A 19,768-nucleotide genomic window follows, 5' to 3' on the forward strand; every position below is an offset into this window, starting at 1 on the left:
AATATTTTATCCAAAGACAAATGTATTCATTTAAAAAACTGTATTCATTTAAAAAACAACCTTTTAAGCATATTTTACAGATGAATGTAATGTATACAAATTGAATAAACTTTTTGGTGTACAACATTGTATTATGAACAAGGAGCTAAGTACCATGAAACTGAATTGAGTTAAGAATTCCCCTTTTGTGTGACTATTGGAATCAACCAGTAAATCTACTCCCTACTAGTCCAGCTTTCCTCAGACATCAGTGATAATTATTTTGGGCTCTAGGTCAATTCCTCCTTGAGTGCTTCCTAAAAAAATTTCCTTCCCATGAGGATGTGATCTATGATACCTTTTTTTCCTCTTCTGGATAAATTGGGCCATTTCCTATTTTATGTCACTGGTAAATCAATAACTTGGAAGTCAAGAAATTCTGAGCTACAAAAGGTAAATGAGGGGCTTCCCTGGTGGCGCAGTGGTTGAGAGTCCGCCTGCCGATGCAAGGGACACGGGTTCGTGCCCCAGTCTGGGAAGATCCCACATGCCGTGGAGCCGCTAGGCCCGTGAGCCATGGCCGCTGAGCCTGCGTGTCCGGAGCCTGTGCTCCGCAACGGGAGAGGCCACAACAGTGACAGGTCAGAGTACCGCAAAAAAAAAAAAAAAAAAGGTAAATGAATACGTCTCTCAGGGTTCACCAGAATAGAAGCAAACGCAGACTCTGACCTTTTATTTCTTCCCATAATCCCATTTTAAGAGCCCTAGAATTTTGTTATTGCTAAAATTATACTCTTAATTTTGTTTTCATTTTAAAAATAGTGCATCCATTGTGAAATTATCAAGCAATACAGAATTTTATGAAATAAAAAGTTAAAGTTCCCAAAAGCTGGCTTTCATAAAACAAATTCCAGTGTTCAAAATTTCTAACTTATTTCTTGTCCAGTTTTCTAACAGATGAGTTTTTCTGCATTTACTATTGGGCTGGAAATATTAATCTCAGTTAACATCTGATCTACTTGGTCAAAATAGCATAAATTTCCCTTTGCCAATCTTTATGCATTTTCCTGTTATGACCTGCCTAGCTCTGTCTCATCGTCGTCTCCTAATTTGTTTACTGGTCTCTCAGATGTCTGGAACCGACATGACAAACTTTCCTATTTATGTAACAGGAAAACTGCATTGAAACTATTATTTTCCTATGAAAAGTTTGCATAAGCATAATTCCTGAATTTTTCTACACACCTGATTAAAATAATTTATTGACACCACATAGTGTTATTTGGAGAGTTCTGGTCTGTCTCCCAACTGGGAGACCAGCATTAATAATGACACTTATAAAGTAGTAGAATATAGATCTTAAGAGTTCAGGTTTGGGGTCAAACAGACCTGGTTTGAATTCTGGCTCTGCAGTTTACTCACCAGTCTTTGAATGAGGCATTTAACCCCTCCAACTCTTAGTTTCCCCATCTGTAAAATGGTGATAGGAATTTCTAACTTGCAGTGTCCTTTTGAAGATTAAATGTGATAATGTATTTACAGCCCCTGGTACAACGTAAGCAATAGAAAGCATACAACAAATTTAAAGTAATATTGTATTAGTAATCTGTCCTTCACTTCTTTATTGTATTACAAGGACTCAGTTTAAAGTAATTTACCCCTAATTGTACTGATTCTCAATACCATTATCCCTAAGACCGATCATATGCATAAATGGCATCGTGTGATTCTGTGGACATAGTTAAAATACAGAAAGGGTACCTTGAGTTCCATAATTAACTTCTGTGTAGGAAGGTTTTCTAGTGTTGTGCTTATACTGTGTCCTATAGGAAGCTTTGTTCTAAAATTGTTTACATGTATGTGATGAAACCAGCCTTCACTGCTCCATGCCTGCACAGAGGACTGAGCCTTCTGGCTCAAGGTTCAGTACAAATTACTGAAGGCCAAACATCATGGCAAAGTCATTGACATAACATTTTAGAAGCCATCCAAAGTTGAATTAAAACACCTTCTCAGGCAATAACCTTCTCGTAGATCTAATGAGAGGTTTGAGATATTGCTACCTAGGACAGTAAGGAACACACATTCTTAGTCCCTGATACCTATTCTACGGCTTCTGCAGAAGGAATAATTGCTGCTGATGTTTTATGTGAATGGATATGCCAAGATGTAGTCGTGTATAGGCTTTTGACATGTACATCCTGTAAATGTGTGGTTTTCACATTTTCCATGCGTGGAATCTTGTAACGATTAATTTTTAAATAACTATACAATCACTGAAGATAAAAGAGGCCCAAAAGAAAAACCCTCATAGCCAAGATTAGTTTAGATTCTCTTTAAGTATTACACCCAGGTATTTGTTAAACCACTTTCCCATAAATAAAGTTCCTTCATATAACTTTTCAAGATTTCCCAAATTATGAATATGTTCATCCACTGGATATTTATTCTGAAGCCTTGTATTTTCTGGCTAACAAATGATTCAATCAGGGTTTTCAAACCATTTTCTTACATGAAGAATAACCATGTTTTAGGTATGTCTGTTCCACTATTGATTTTTGCTATATTCTGTTGCATTTATCAAGAAAAGAGTTCAGCAAAATGTCATCCTTCTTCAGTAGCTCATCAGATGTGGACTCTGTGTGGACCAGAGAAAAATATCAGTATGGATTCCAGCCTCAATGCTTTTCCCAAACTCAAGAGAATAATAAAGTCATGCAGAATGCATTACCATTTGTGATAGCACAAAATGGTTTTCAATGAAGTATGATTTTTACATTTATATTTAAATTTCTAAGTTATTAGTAAATCAGAAGCATTTCTTACAAAGCAAACAAAATACACATCCCCTCTATGTTAATAATGTAATTTTTTTTTTCTTTTTCGTCTTTTGCAGTGGGTTTAAATAGTTATGGAAACTGTCTTCAGAAAAATTTACTTGGCTAAAGTTAAAATCTCCTTATTTCATGCACATTGCCCTACATGCAAATGGGTACATCCCATTGAATAAGTCCTTACTCTCTGTTCCTTGAGGGCACATTTTACAGAAAACATTCTTGCAGCCCCATCAGGGTGCCATTATACCAAAAATCAGGTATCTTATGTGTCTGAATTTTATAGCTTACAATAGAAATGGCATAATATTACCATCTGTGCTTAAAATGTTTAAAAACATCTCGTATTTTTCTACCATATGTTTTCTTACACACTTTATTCCAAGTCAAGTACAAGCTACATGAAGTCAAGATATGTAACTTACTCATCTTTTTAATCCTCATGGGACCTCACATCTTATGTTGAATAAAGTGGGTGTTTGAGAAATATTTGGTAAATTAATCAATTTCATAGCAATATATTTGGGACTTAATGATAGCACCTAAAACTATTTATCCCAAAGGGCAAGTAACTACATTTCCAGTACACAAAATCATATCTATAAAGAATCCATCTTTTAAATACAACAACTTATATATCTTTGTATATTCCAGTATGTTATTTTAGATCTCAGGAAATGATAGCATAACAATGATTTATTTTGAAAACTTGGCTAAAATTCTCTAGCACATAGCATTATTTTGAGTATTGAGATGAAATTCTGAATAATGTTCTCAACTTTTTAAATTACATTGGGATTTTGATGGGGATTTTTAAAAAATTTTTAAATTACTTTGGATATGATTAGAATATTTAGTTTTCCATTTTTTATTCTACAACTACAGTTTTTTTCATGTGTTCAACCCCTTCATCTCCTACAATAAAATGTTCTTATTTATTTATTTAAGAACTGAATGTTTCTTGTCTAGGTTTTCCCAAAGTATTTTATGTTTTTGTTTCGGTTGTGGGTGGACTTTTTGTTTTTAGTTTTCTAAATAATAACTGCCAAATCTAGAAAACTACTAGTTTTTGTAGTACTATTTTCCAAAAATGGGTGCCTGAAGTTCTTTTTTCCCTTACCTTGTCATTTTATATCACTGTTGAAAAAATACTGCCTTATCCTTGTCTACCCCTTTACACGCTCTTTAACTGACTTATCCGTTCTAATGTCTTATATTATAACCAATTGGGGTCTTTTGTTTATATATATATATTGATTTTAAAATAAAATATATTCATATATAACATAGTTTCAATTCCTGGATATATTTTCAGTTAAAACATTTGTTATCAAATACATAATAAATTATTATAATTCATAAGAAAATATAAACCACCAGTTATGCATTCTAATATACCCTAGATACTAATTCTTCAGAATAATGATGGGCTTACAGTGCAAGCTGTTAGAATGCCTTAGGTAAGGTGTCTTATAACCACATGGGGTTTTTTGTATAATAACTAAATTCCTTTTTTAGAGTCCAAAATGGTTTTGCTTTACATAGAATTTTGCTTTACTGAGAATAATGTTTCCCATTATCCATTGAATTATGAGAACTGTAAACCCTTCATATGTATTATCTCTTTGGTACTCACAGCATTATTTCAGTTTTATGGAGAGGTCAGAGTCTTATCTACTGCATGTCATAGAAGTACTCAATAGATATTTGTGGAATTAACCAAGGTAAATAGCATGGTTAAAATAACTTACCAACAACAGAAACAAAAAAAGGAGTTTATGACTAGACATCTTATTTTGCTCTATTTTCAGTAGATGATTCTGTCCACTGAAAAAGTAATAACTAATTATGAGGCATATCTTATAATATACTCAATATCTTAAAATGGTTGAATGCTACTATATAATAGTTCTGTGCTAAACATTTTATTTGCATTTGTTCATTAAATCCTTTCCACCAACCTATGAGGCAGATAGTATAACTATACTTACTTCAAGATGAGGAAACGAGCAGAGAGAGAGTTAAGTAACTCTCTGAATTCTTAGCGCAAAGTTGATTTATATCCATTTACAACAAATATTGTCTCTACATATATGGCGAATTGATGTCACTTCTGTGCGTCCATAAGAATCAAGAGATAATAATGAACCTGTATCTCCAAACCTAACCTGTATAATGGGAAGTAGAAAGAAAAGTTGACCTTTCTACTGCCTGGCTCTTACCCTTCAAGTCAGACCATGCCCTGTGACTGTAATCAGAAATATGAATGATCGGTACTAATTTTATTTTCTTGAAGTTACACCATCAGAGAAGTCATGGGGATTTCTCTAAAATTGCCCTAAGGCAGTTTTTAACAACATATATATTTTTGAAGGTTTACTAAACTGTATCTACAGGAACCATGTGTGTGCAGAGTCTACAATCCAGAGAGTGTTGTGGTTTAGAGGCATTCCTGCTTCTGATTGTTTTTGATCACGTGCCCTACTTTAATTTCACCAAAATGTTGGTTGGTTTCAGTGAGGATATTTTCTGCGGGAATTCCGGTCTTGAGACTATGTTCCTTATCCTCAGATGATCTTCTGCTTGAGTTGATCTTCTAGCGTGATTCTAGGCATTTGAGGAAGTGGTTACCAAGGCCTGAAGGCCATGGGCATCTGAGAGACAGCAATAGCCAGCGACGTTTTCCTGAGGTTGTCACTGTGTCTACTACAGTAGACACTACAGTCTGGCATCTGTATAAATCTCTTAGTTATAACAGCTGTGTTTTCTTATTAAGAGGTTGCCTTTACCTGTCTTTGCGCTTCCTACAGTGGGTTCTGTTTTAGTAAATAATCTAATGTTAGCTTTCTGATTCTCTTTTCTCCACCACAACAAAAAATGCTATAAATATACGTTTATTCCAAATACTGAGTTGGACACAGGGAAGTTTGTTAGGAGCCAAATCTGTTTTGGGGTTAACTGATCATGTGCCTGGTTTGATTTTACTGAGCACTTCTTGTTGCACAGCATAGTGCTAGGTACTTGGAGGCACAAAGATAAAGGAGGAAGAGCTTTTGCCCTCCAGAATCTCACAATTCAAAAGGAACTGAAGTTATAACTGAGTGGCCGTGTGAGAACGTGCGGTGGAGGAAATGCTGGAATGTGCTGTAAAGGGCACAGTGAGAAACATGCCCATGCAGAGACGGTCAAATGATAAAATGTTATTTGAATGTAATCTTAATTCTCATTATAAACCACTAAAATTGAATAGAATTTCTTCATTACGGTGTAGGCAGTAAAGAAAGAAATTAGAGGACTGCCACGGATTCCTTCTAACTCTATAAATTTAGAAAATAAACTTGAATAAATATATTAATGTAACTTTCAAATGTCCCTCTAATCAGAGTCATGTGAATCATCAACAACGTTTCTCAAACTTGTTATGTTTATTTCAGACACTGGGTGGACTCATGGAAATTTTTTAGGAGCCAAATCTGTTATTTTCCATCCTAAAAGGAAAAGAAGCATTGCAGATCTACAATGGTGATTTTAACCACTTTTATTTTAATGAAACTTAAATGTGTGCAAATATAAAATATGCATAAACTTCTTATCCTTACAGCTTTTATAAGCTATAAAACCAAAAGAAATATAAATTACGTAAAAACTAAAAAAATAACATTTGAATTAATGATATCGTGAGAAGGTTTTGTTTTTCAGAAGCCAGATCACCGATGTTGAGACCAGTGTCAGTGGAAAGATACATTTATGCTTTTGGTTTCACTTGTGTTATGACTCCATTCTTTTGATTTTGCATCGAATGGTATATCGTGCATCTGTGGCATTATTGTGGTCATCACTTTTCTTTCTTAACAAATAGCTTATTTTTATCTATGTGAAGAGCCAGTTCATTTAATGGTGCACCCCCAAGTACAATACTGAAGAAAAATATGTCATTAAACGTACCCTGTGATGATTCTGCCACCACTTTTCTACTTCTAAACTGTGTTAAAACTTTTGTTCTTAGAATAAACCATAACATCTTTTTTGCTTTATTTAACATAAATGCATAATTCACTTCTTAAGTCCATTTATTTTGTTTTCTCTTTAGCCTATGGCAAGTTATACATACATTACCTTGTCTCACTTCATCATGATCATTTAATTTGCAAATTAATACTTCCAAAGAAAAGTTTTGTCTTTTTAAGTGGTGAAAGAATTGTGTGTGAGGAGCAGACAGGGACTGTTACCATATTTAATATCAAGGCCCTGCTCATCAACACCCTGAAAGTTCACCTCTGATCACTTGGCAACAAGTGTTTTGTAAATGCAAACATGGGAGGTGAAGTCAGTGATGTTGAGTCATGAATGTCATCTATATTGTCCAAAATAGCTTACCTCATGTTAGCAGTTTTGATCATCAAAGTGAAAACACAGCATTTTTAAATTCTCCCAGAACTCAAGATTATGTCTGTAGATTTCTAGTAGGCAATGATGCCAGTTTAAGAAATACTGGCCTGGGGCTTCCCTGGTGGCGCAGTGGTTGAGAGTCTGCCTGCCGATGCAGGGGACACGGGTTCGTGCCCCGGTCCGGGAAGATCCCACATCCCGCAGAGCGGCTGGGCCCATGAGCCATGGCCGCTGAGCCTGCGTGCCCGGAGCCTGTGCTCCACAACGGGAGAAGCCACAACAGTGAGAGGCCCGTGTACCGCAAAAAAGAAAACAAAGAAAAGAAAAGAAATACTGGCCTGTAGAATATTGGGCAAGGACCTGATAACCGAGGAGTAGTAGTTCCCGTTTTTTCCCCTTCAGGACAGATTGGTGACATTTCTGAGGATAGCTACTGACTTCTTTTTCTTCCTCAGCCTTGATCTGCTTTCTTGACAGTCAATAAACCAATGCCTTCTTTGTTTCTATGTGAAATAACTTTATGAAGGACTTATTAGAAGAAGAGTGGGTATAAGGCCTAAACAGAGCTCAGTTAAGTGAATGGAATAATTTAAATATTTTCATGTCATACTGGAATTGCCCATGGACTGTCTGTCTTCCACTGCACCATGAACTCTTTGAGAAGGGGCTGTGTCTTACACCCAGTTGGATTCCCAGTATGTGGTACCATGCCCAGCACACAGTAGGCACTCAGAAAATGTTTGCTGAACGAACGCATATTAATATAATAAAGTCCTTAGTGGTGTGATGTACATCAGATAACATGCTCCAGTGTCTTGTTCCAGAAGCACATGACCCATCACTTGCCATTGTGATAAATTAGCTGGGCCCATAGAGAACTAGTCTCAGCCTGCCTCTGGTATGTTCTGGCCCAAAGAATCAGACCAGTTGCCTTCACTGCCTCATTAGGTAATATCTGGAAAATGATGAAGAGTTTCCCAATTGGCATGTTTACTCTGGTGTCTTTCCCTTTCCTTCCCTCACCCTGTCATCCTTCTGACTCAGGAAGCTATGATCTGTTCCTTATTCACAGGCTATCACAGGATACACACAGGCCACAGTCCGGAGCATGCTATCTTTTTCCTCACTCAACCCCTTCTGTGTGGTTCCAGTTAAAGGAGTGGAGGAGAGTGCTCAGCCCATTTCTTTTCTCGTTGTGTTCGGTTTGCCTCTTTCATTGTGGTGATAGACTAAGGAGATAAACTGTGTATTTATTGGAGACAGCTTTTGATTCTTCAAGATCAAAGCATATTGTTACTGACCCTTATAAGAGTACTTCTTTGGTCAAGTTCATTTTTTTCTCCAAGATAACTTTTCTCTAATTTAGCTTTCTTTAAACTAACTTCTACATCTCTTATCAAAAAACCATTTACCAGATAATGGGCCTTGGTTTCTGTCATGTGCTTCAGACATATGATTGTAACACTCGAGGAAAAATGTTCTGCTTGATTTGAGACTTCAGACTGAAATAACCTTAAGCAGAGAGGAGAGGCTGGACGTTCTCTTCTGAATAGTTTCTTTATATATATGTCTGCCATTCATCTATATGTATAGCTATATCTGTATCTATATTGCCAGTAGCTAGCTACTATATATAGCATATATAATATATAATATAGCTATAATTTAAAATTTCATAATATAAAGTTAGATCATATAAAAATTATATAAAACATGTAATATTGCTACTGGTAATAAAGGACCAAAAAGAAAAGTTGGTAATATCAAAGATTAGGTGCCTCATATGCTAACAGGTTATGTAAAATGGATCTAGGCAGAAGAAGCCTAGGACTAAACTCTGTTTATCATTCCCAGTAAGCTGTGTGGCTAAGAGCGTATCAGTTGACTTTTCTGTACATTAGGGAATTTTTCATCTCAAGAATTAAACCTTGCCTTTCACCTCATTACTTTCAAGCCTGCATGCAATTGAATTAGAATTTGAAATTTGGGAATATAAAATTCATTAGAGCTTTGTGTAAATATCAAATAGGAAAACAAGATGCTCTGTGGAAAAGAACTAAATCTAAATAAATACTTACATCAGAGATTGATATTTTATTTCATAGTATACAGGAATCAGAATATATTGTCTTTAGCACTTAGAGTAAAATTGTATACTTGTGTCGGCCCCTATGTTCCTATCAAATGTAATGCTTTCAGTACCATAGTTCATGTTCTTAATTTTTGTCCTCATCTTATCAAAATTGATATGGTGTGCTTTGAAATGGCATGACGTAAATGAGGGGAAGCAACCAGGAAAAGTTTTACTGAATTTATATTCATACAAAGAATTGAAACTAGCAAAACGATGACTTATCAAACAAACAAAAACTTGTGTTATTACATATAACTATAATAAAATAATGGTCCAGATAACTCACATCGTTGTGTTTGATATGTGTATGTATATGTACATTTGCACAAGTATACACACAATCTATTTCACCAACTGTAGTAACTGAAAATGGTTTAGGTTTCAGTTATTTGAGAGGGCCATATGCTTTTATATTGACTATATAATTTATAGATACTACCTGCTTCCAAGTAGGGATGTACTCATTACACATAATATAGAGGTATATCCTCAGGAAAATAAATGAACATCCCTACACACTCCCTTTTTGGAATAAGAGAGAGTCAGCCTGAATGGTCCAGACTTGCTTAGATTCAAGCCCACAACAAGGCTTTTAACTCAAAGCAGAAACTGAGTTTTATTGGTTGGATGGTGCTGCTACCCACAGTAGTATTTAGGCAGCAAAAGATGAAAGCGATAAAATAATTTTTTTGGCAGTGTTAGAACTGGGTGATGTTCATGCTCGCGAGGTCCTCCTTGAAGGCAAGGACCACGTTTTTCTTGGATGTGTATTCCTAGGGCACAGTAGCTGCCATATAGTAGTCCCCCCCAAAATGTTGTGACCATTGTTTAAAAAAAAAAATGGTGCCTAAAGTACTGAGTTATGTCCCAAAAGTCTACTACACATATTTGAGCTGTTTCTTTGCTTGAATAGGGAGAAGATCCAATTTATCCGAACTGAAGGGACCCCAGGATTGGTGCGTCTTTCAAGTGATGCCGACCTTGTTATGTTGCTGAGGTACGTAACCGCTTCTTGAAGTGGGAAGTCTCCTATCGTCAGGCATCGTGGAGCATTTTAGAAAATAACGTGCCAATATTGGCAGCCTATATTCTTAAAGACTCGTGGAATACTCATGTTGAAGGTATAAGATGCTGATTTAGTGATAATTCATTTCAGATTTCATTTCTTATCACTGGAATCAGTTTGATTTTGTTCTCACCCTGCTGGCAAAGGAGGTGTGGTACTGGAGAACGGCAAGTCTGTAGAGGCTGATGAGTAGAATGTCCCATCACAGAATGGAGCAGGAGGTTATACCTGGCTTGCCTCATCAGAGTAGAAGAGAGGTTGTATTTATATTTTCGTCCAAAATTTTTCTCGAAAGGTGTTTTGTCCCTGTTTGCTGATTTGACGTTATCTATTTACTTTATGGTTTTGAGAATTTAAGGTGGGAAATCAGATAAGAAAGTTGAAATTTGGTCACTGGTGCTCACTGCCAACTTGATAGACCTTCCTAATACTGACCAATTATATTTTCTTTTCTGACGGTTAGGTGAGCTTTAGTTTTAAACTTTAGAGTAGCTTAGAATGGCAAGTTTTCATGAGACTTTTTCATTTTTGATATTATCTCTCAAATGTAGGAGATCAGAGTAAAATAATGCTTTGCTGTACCTAGTGACTGGGGCATCTACTACTATAGCCTCCATAGGCTTAAAGGGAAGTCATGCTTGGCCATATCAGCAATGTTTTATTTATCTCAAAGTGTTAATAGTCTCATTCATATTATTCGTGATAATCTTAACTCTAACCATTTCTACTGCATGCTCGATAGTTGCCATATTTGTAAAACTAAAGCCAAAAAGTTATTTTCTTTTACTCTGTGGTTGGAGCGTAATTCAAAGGGATATAATCACTTTCCATAGGTATTTCACTTCATTTTATCCTGAACAAGATGTATTGGTGGTTGGGCGTCACTTCTCAGCCCAGGTGGTGACCCTCAACTTGTTGTGTTCTGGCAGTTCTGAAAGCAGGATGTAGCATGCTAGATACTCATGAAGACTCTTGGGCAATTAATATGGAGTATGATGTTTCTACTGTAGTTTGGTTGTTGATAAAGTAGTAACATTTATTACAAAATTCTGGCTGGGATAGGACTCTTTTGATTCATTCTAGAAGTCTGTGTTTTTTTATTTAAAGAGTTCTACTTTTGGAATTAGTAAAAACAAAAATGATTGCAAAACAGAAATCATGATTATTGTTCACCTGTCCTTAGTTAAATAATCCTTAGATGGTATAGTCCTAAATATTTTGAGTTACAGTATAGTTTATAATATTTGTACATTGTTAAACACCACAGTTGGCCTGAATTTCTATATGTTATGTGGTTGAATTTTAAAATATTTGAAAACTGATTTATATATAAAGAGCAAGGCTACATTTTTGCCCTTTTGGGAAAATAAGCATGTTTTCTGAAGTTGAGCCTTTGGAGAAGTGTGAGAAATTTACTTACATATAGTAGCTTTATAATTATTACATACAAATGACAAATGATGTTATTTAATTCTAGACTATTACTTCATTTGGATGAGCAAATAAATAGTTGTATGCTGTGACACAATATATTACATGTGCATGCTTAATAAATAATATTTAATGATTATTGAAACATTTTGGGATATTCTCAGCTCTATATTTTTTATTTTACTTTGGAGTTTGAGTCATTTGAATCAGTAACTATAAACTCAGGCAGTGGACTTGTTGGATATGTAGATGGAGTCTCTGTTTCTGTTTTTATACTTTGTCTATTTCTTTCTTTTTTGTATTTAAAAATATTTATTTTCTTGGATGAATTTTGTAGTATGTGAATTACATTTTAATAAAAATATTTTTATTAAAGTATAATTGATTTACAATGCTATATTTATTTTAGGTGTACAACATAATGATTCAGTGTTTTTATAGATTATACTCCACTTAAAGTTATTATAAAAATATTGGCTATATTTCCTGTGCTGTACATTGTATCCTTGTATCTTATTTAATTTTTACCTATATACATTGTCTATTTCTTAAAAAGGAAAGTCACTCCTGGTACAAATGGACTTGAATATCATCAGCAAGTTGCAATGTAGAACTGATATAGCTCTAGGAAATTATTCATTTTTAAATAAACCCATGTAAGGTTATTTTCCAATATAGCTATTACAAAACTCAAGAACTTTAAAATAACTTGGTTGTATTTGTTATTCTATTTCATGTATTCTGTCACTAACTCAACTAATGTAAGAAGTGTGCCTTTAACAGAGCTTATATAGGAAATGATTGATAAATTTGGCTACATTAGGATTCTTAGTTTTATGTAATGAAAGACACCACATATAAAGGCATAAAGAAGGCAACAAACTAGAAGAATATATTCACAACACATAAAACAAAGATATCATGAATACATAAAGCATGCCTTTAAATCAATTTGAAAGAAAATAACCCAAAAGAAAAATGGATAAAGAATATAAAAAAGGGGCTTCCCTGGTGGTGCAGTGGTTGAGAGTCCGCCTGCCGATGCAGGGGACACGGGTTTGTGCCCCGGTCTGGGAGGATCCCACATGCTGCGGAGCGGCTGTGCCTGTGAGCCATGGCCGCTGAGCCTGCGCGTCCGGAGCCTGTTGCTCCGCAACGGGAGAAGCCACAACAGTGAGAGGCCCGCGTATCGCCAAAAAAAAAAAAAAAAAAAAAAAAAGAATATAAAAAGGGGCTTCCCTGGTGGCGCAGTGGTTAAGAATCCGCCTGCCAATGCAGGGGACATGGGTTCGAGCCCTGGTCAAGGAAGATCCCACATGACGCGGAGCAACTAAGCCCATGCGCCACAACTACTGAGCCTGCTCTCTAGAGCCTCTGAGCCACAACTGCTGAGCCCACGCGCCACAACTACTGAAGCACACGTGCCTAGAGCCTGTGCTCCGCAACAAGAGAAGCGACCGCAATGAGAAGCCCGCGCACCGCCACGAAGAGTAGCCCCTGCTCACCGCAACTAGAGAAAGCCCGCATGCAGCAACAAAGACCCAATGCAGCCAAAAATAAAAATAAATAAAATAAAGAAATTAAAGAAAAAAAAGAATATAAAAAGGCATTTCAAAGGAATTGAAGCATGAATAGCCAATAAACTCATGGAAAGATGCTAGTAATCATAAAATTCAATTTCAAATAATGAGATACTATTTCATACTACTAAATTTGAAAAAATCAAGAAGTCTGGTAATACCAAGTGAGAAGTAGGAACTCCATGTTTTCTGGACTCAATGGATTGCAATTTCTACAACCTCTTTGGAGGACAATTTGACAATATCTTGTACAGTTAAAAAGACATATACACTATGAGTGAGCAACGCTGCTTTTAGCTATCACGGAGCTCAATATTAGAAGAACAAACAATTCAATTAAAAATTGGGCAGAAGATCTAAATAGACATTTCACCAAAGAAGACATACAGATGGCCAAGAGGCATATGAAAAGATGCTCAGCATCACTAATTATTAGAGAAATACAAATCAGAACTACAATGAGCTATCACCTCACACCAGTTAGAATGGCCATTATCAAAAAATCTACAAACAATAAATGCTGGAGAGGGTGTGGTGAAAAAGGAACCCTCCTGCACTGTTGGTGGAATGTAAATTGATAACAGCCACTATGGAGAACAGTACGGAGATTCCTTAAAAAACTAAAAATAGCACTAACATATGACCCAGCAATCCCACTACTGGGCATATACCCTGAGAAAACCATAATTCAAAAAGAGACATGTACCACAGTGTTCAGCACTGTGTTGCACAGTGTTGCAGCACTGTTTACAATAGGCAGGACATGGAAGCAACCTAAGTGTCCATCGACAGATGAATGGATAAAGAAGATATGGCACATATGTACAATAGAATATTACTCAGCCATAAAAGGAAACGAAACTGAGTTATTTGCAGTGAGGTGTATGGACATAGAGTCTGTCATACAGAGTGAAATAAGTCAGAAGGAGAAAAACAAATGCCATATGCTAATATATATATATATATATATATATATATATATATATATATATATGGAATCTAAAAAAAAAAAAAGGTACTGATGAACCTAGTGGCAGGGCAGGAATAAAGACGTAGACGTAGAGAATGGACTTAAGGACACGGTAAGGGAGGGGGAAGCTGGGGCGAAGTGAGAATAGCATCAACATCTACCAAATGTAAAACAGTTAACTAGTGGGAAGCAGCAACATAGCACAGGGAGATCAGCTCAGTGCTTTGCGATGACATAGAGACGTGGGATTAGGAGGGTGGGAGGGAGGCTCAAGAGGGAGCGGATATGGGGATATATGTATGCATATGACTGATTCACTTTGTTGTACAACAGAAACTAACAGTATTGTGAAGCAATTATACTCCAATAAAGATCTATTAAAAAAAAAAGACATACACACTATGACTGAGCAACTCTGCTTTTAGATATATACCATATTTACACTAAGAAACTGTATTACATGTATACAAGGTGATACATACAGGATATCCATTGCACCATTATTGATAAAAGCATACAGTGGGGAAAAAAGTCAATATTTGTCAAGAAAGGTATGGATAAATAAACTAATACATTAATAGAATGGAATACTACATAGCAAGTAAAAGTAGTAAATTAGACCCTTATATATCAACACAGACAGATACCAGAAATATATTGTTGAATAAAAAATGTTCAATAATTCAGTATACTTATAAAGTATTTAAATAATTTTTTAGCAGCGCATAAGGCAAAACTGTATATTGTTCGTCTGTACATATGTTGCAAAATATCAGACTATGGAAGGATATGTTAAAGTCATGATAGAGGCACTCAAAAGGGACTTCATATACATAACATGCATACACACAGATATATAGATACATCTATATATAGATATATAGACATCCCTAAGTATGCATGTGTGTTTGAAGCAAAAGTAATAGGGTTAACATGTACTAATCCTGGATGATATGTACTGAGTGTTTTTATGTTATTCGCTATCTCTCCTATATTAAATTTTTCAAGTAAAAAAATTTCTCTCGATAAGAACGATTTCTGCATATTGGTTGTATTTAAAGGAAGTAAGTGTCATGGAGCAAAGGACACAGGTATAGATGTTTGAGGAGAGGGTGCTAATTCCTACTTTTCAATTAATTTAGCTATGAATTTCTAGACCTTTATGGTATCAACTGTTTATATGGCATTTTTCCTTAGCAATCAACTTAAAGTTCACATTATTTCAATGGTTATTGATTTATTGAGAAAGAGAATTGACTGTTTCGGGGCTTAATTTGATATTACAAGTACAATTACTTATTGCTTCTGTTTCTAAATCTTTTGACTTTTATAGTTTAAAAGTGGAAATATGGCTTAAAAAACTATGGTGTCTAAAAATGTTTTTGTGATAGTGGTTTAGCAGACATGTGCAGGTGAATGAAGAACCAGAGAAAGAATTATCAAGTTGTTATTGCATTGCTGTAACCCAGGGTCCCTGAGCCTTAAAAGTATTGACATTTTGGGCTGGATATGTCTTTGTTGCAGGGGGCTATTCTGTGCATTGTAAGATGTTTATCAGCATCCTGGCCTCTACCCATTAGATGCCGAAAGCACCCCCTCTCCCAGTTACGACAACCAAAAACATCCTCAGACATTGTACGATGTCCCCATAGAGTGTGGGGAAGAGCAAAATAGCCTCAGTGGAAAACCAGTGCTATAACCCTGAGGAGTTCTTTCCTTAAATCTTCGCAAGACTAAACTGTTGGCACTTTTTCTCAATGTTTTTTGAAAACAAGTAGCAGGTTTCTAGATGTGACCAAAGTTGAGGGAAAGCTACTTCTACTCTTAATTTAAAAAACACAAGTACTCTTACTTATATTGTTGATTCTATTTGTCAAGTGTTTGTATATTTGATAATCAGTAGTACATTTCTTTATCATAACAGTTAATGAAAAGTCTAGGATTCCAAGATCTCAGATCCCTGGTTACTATCTTTTAGGAGAGTATTAGAAACAGAAATTTCAGTATGGAGGAGAAAGAAGACACTAGGTTGAATAACATCAAAATCCTCACATCTGAAAAACATTATAAAGCCAGACTAAATGAGGAAGCTTATTATTTAGCAGTTGTAATTATTTAAGAGGTGTTTTGTTTTCTTTTGCTTTTAATTCTCCAATGAAATCCCGAGCTCTTTGAAGGCTGAGATCATGTTGTATGTGTCTTAGAATGAAGGTATGAACATACTTTGTGTATTTACTATGGGTCTTCCATAAACATTGTCTCTTGTGTTTGACTCATATTCCTAGACGTAAAAACCCAGGCTATTTTCAGGTGAACGTGCAAACTCAAACTCATTTAAAGTAACAAAATAGAGGGGCTTCCCTGGTGGCGCAGTGGTTGAGAATCTGCCTGCCAATGCAGGGGACGCAGGTTCGTGCCCCGGTCCGAGAAGATCCCACATGCCACGGAGCGGCTGGGCCCATGGGCCATGGCCACTGGGCCTGCACGTCCGGAGCCTGTGCTCCGCAACGGGAGAGGCCACAACAGTGAGAGGCCCGCATACCGCAAAAAAAAAAAAAAAAAAAAGTAACAAAATAGAGATCATGCTGTCCAAAGTTGGTAGGAAAACAGGCAAATAACCACAGGTTTCACAAAAGATGCAAGAGCCACCCGTTTTTGTCCCACTAATTACCTGCAGGAGAAGGGGGACAGGTGCTTTCTTTAGGACGTGAAGTGGACCTCAGATGGAATTGGTCAGAGCGAGAGATCGACTTACTCATTGCGGAAACAAGGCATTTACCCACCTCTTTGGCTAAAGTATGCATTTTATTTCTTGTCTTTCCCCAGTTTATTTGAAGAAGAGATAATGTCATATGTGCCTCCACATGCCTTACTCCATCCCAGCTACTGTCAGTCCCCACGTGGCTCTCCTGTGTCCTCTCCCCAGAACTCACCAGGTGAGTCCACCGGCTGCATGCAATTTCTCTGAGGAGTGAGCCCTGAAGTCACATGTTCTGTCCTCATAAAGGACAGTAAGGGAACACTTTGGGTACATCTGTACTGTTAGCACAGGTACATATTCTGTGGTACTTCCTGTCTCTTAAAACTGGCTTGTTTCCATGGGGATTTATTTTGACAGGAAAATAATGACATTCCAAAATAGGATAAATGTCAGCAGCATGAAATACTCAGATGTAGAATTTACTTTTCATTATGTTATGTAGTGCCTAATATATCTTGGAAAATATTAGGGCACAAAATGCTATGTTAGCTCTTTGGATTTAAAAAGTTGTAGTTAGGAGATTGATTCAATGAATAATAAAGAGAAATCTATTTTCAAGAAATATTATAGAATTAGAATTAGTGAGTTTAATGGTCTTGGATAATTTTTTTCCCTTCAGTAGTTACTAACTGCATTAGATAGGAAGACCAGAGATACATGGGCAGGTAGAACATGCTGATAGATGAAATTAACTAAAAATTTTAAGTTTAAATTCTTTTTGAAAGGGGTATGGTGTGAATGGAGGAATGAATGGAGGAATGAATAAATAGTAGATAATGCAGCTTAGCAAATGAGTTATTTTTTAAGGAAAGTAGTCATGATGTTGACAGAACATCAGCTCTATTTATCCTTATTATAAGCCATATATAGTTCACACTGTAGCAGTTATCAGAATTTAAAACTATTTTAATAGAAATCCAAACTCCGTATGTGTCACTAAAAGCTGCTATGTGTTCTCTGATATATAACACCTGTTTTCATATATTGGTATCATAGTGAAGCTACAGCCTAACTGAATACTGCAAACAGAAAAAGGTCTATTAATTTGTTCATTTAATAGAGATTTATTGAGCATCCAGCTATGATCCAAGCCCTGAATTAGACCCTGGTTCTACAAAGATGAATAATACAGTCTCTGCCTTTGAAAATTCACGGTGAGGCAGTAAGTCAACAAGTGACTCCAAAAGCTCTGTGTTTAGTCCTATAATGAAGAAATGTGTGGGAACAATTCTTCATTCAAGATGGGGGTGGGGTGTTTGGGGAAAGGTATAAAGGGAAGCCTTGAAGAATGATGAATAGGATTTTACCAGGTGGACCAAAGGAACGAGGACATTCTAAGGAGTAGCATGAGCTAAGCCACAGAAGCATGAAAGTAGTTTAGGACAAATTAATAGATACAAGTAAAGGCAAGTTCTCAAAGCGCAGGTTGGAAAGATAAGCTAGAGTTGGTTGGCCACTGAAGTGTTACTTTGTACTCCATGTGGAGCCACTGAAAATTTACAAACAGGAATATCCTGTTTTATAAAGTTCAGTTTGGTGGCCATGTGGAGGATGTATTAGAAGACGAGAGACTAAAGTTAGAGAAACCATCTGGGAGGCTGTTGCATTAACCCAGGTGACATGATAAGGCCTGGACTAACAGTGATAGAGAAAAGGCTATGTTGGATGTAGAGATTCTAGAACTTTAAGTCCAAGTAGGGAAGAGTCAAGGCAAATTCTAAGGTTCTCACCACATAGACTGCTAGACAGATGGTAACACCATCTACCAAGAAAGGAAAAAGGTTAGACTGGAGGGGAGAGGTGAAAGGCTGGTTTGAGACATGTTTTGTTGAAGAATCTTTGGGCCATCCAACTGGAGACGGAAACCCAAAGACAACTGGAAACAGAGTCTTGGAGCTCAGGGGAGGTTAGCAGCTGGGAATACAGACGTGCTGGCGGCAGTTGAAGCCCATTGGGTAGACAGAGGAAGTAGGGAGGACAGGTCAGTGAAAAGAAGAGAAAATAGGGGATGGTGACATGAGCAACTCCAATATTTAAGGGAGGGGCTGAGGGTGCAAGTGAAAGTGAGAGAGCCAGTGGATTTTGGAAGAGAATTAGGAAAGTCTTTTCGGGGAAGCCATGTTTCAAGAAAGAAGGAGTGGCCAACAGGGCCAGGTGTTCAAAGGAGTCAAGAAGGATGAGGCCTAAGAAGAGGCCATTAGATTTGAAAATCATGAAGTTATATGTGGCCTTTGGCAAAGCAGTTTCTATGAATTAATAGGTCATGAACTGGAATGTTACCAGTTACAGGATGCTAGAAGATGTAAAGTAGAAAACAGGCATGAAAAATACTCTCTTCATGAAATATGGAAGTGAAGCAAAATAAGGCAGTACTTAGAAGGAGAAGAGGAATTAAGGAAGGGATTTTAGGATGGGGAAGTTGAGCATGTGTGTGCGGAGGTCAGATAATGTGGGTGGAAGGAAAGTGGTTTGTTGAATGGGGCGAAGAAGCAGCAGTCAGCACAGCACAGGCCCGTGGGAAGGCAGGACACTGGAGGCAAAGCACAGGTCAACTTTGGAACAAAGTAGGGACACTTATTTTGATGATACAGGATGAAAAGAAAATAAGTATATGGCTCTATGGG

General features: G+C 36.5%; 1 protein-coding gene across 3 annotated transcripts in view; it reads left to right on the top strand.

Annotated features, from left to right (window-relative positions):
* Positions 1-19,768, top strand: part of HECW2 (HECT, C2 and WW domain containing E3 ubiquitin protein ligase 2) — a 414,063-nt gene that overhangs the window by 341,968 nt on the left and 52,327 nt on the right. For all 3 annotated transcript variants that reach the window (XM_067741145.1, XM_067741144.1, XM_067741146.1), the window contains 2 exons: positions 10,250-10,333; positions 17,210-17,319. In XM_067741145.1, coding sequence (XP_067597246.1) covers positions 10,250-10,333; positions 17,210-17,319 — 194 coding nt within the window. The remainder of the gene's footprint in view (positions 1-10,249; positions 10,334-17,209; positions 17,320-19,768) is intronic.

The sequence above is a fragment of the Pseudorca crassidens genome, chromosome 6 (assembly GCF_039906515.1).
Source record: "Pseudorca crassidens isolate mPseCra1 chromosome 6, mPseCra1.hap1, whole genome shotgun sequence".
Classification (NCBI taxonomy): Eukaryota; Metazoa; Chordata; class Mammalia; order Artiodactyla; family Delphinidae; genus Pseudorca; species Pseudorca crassidens.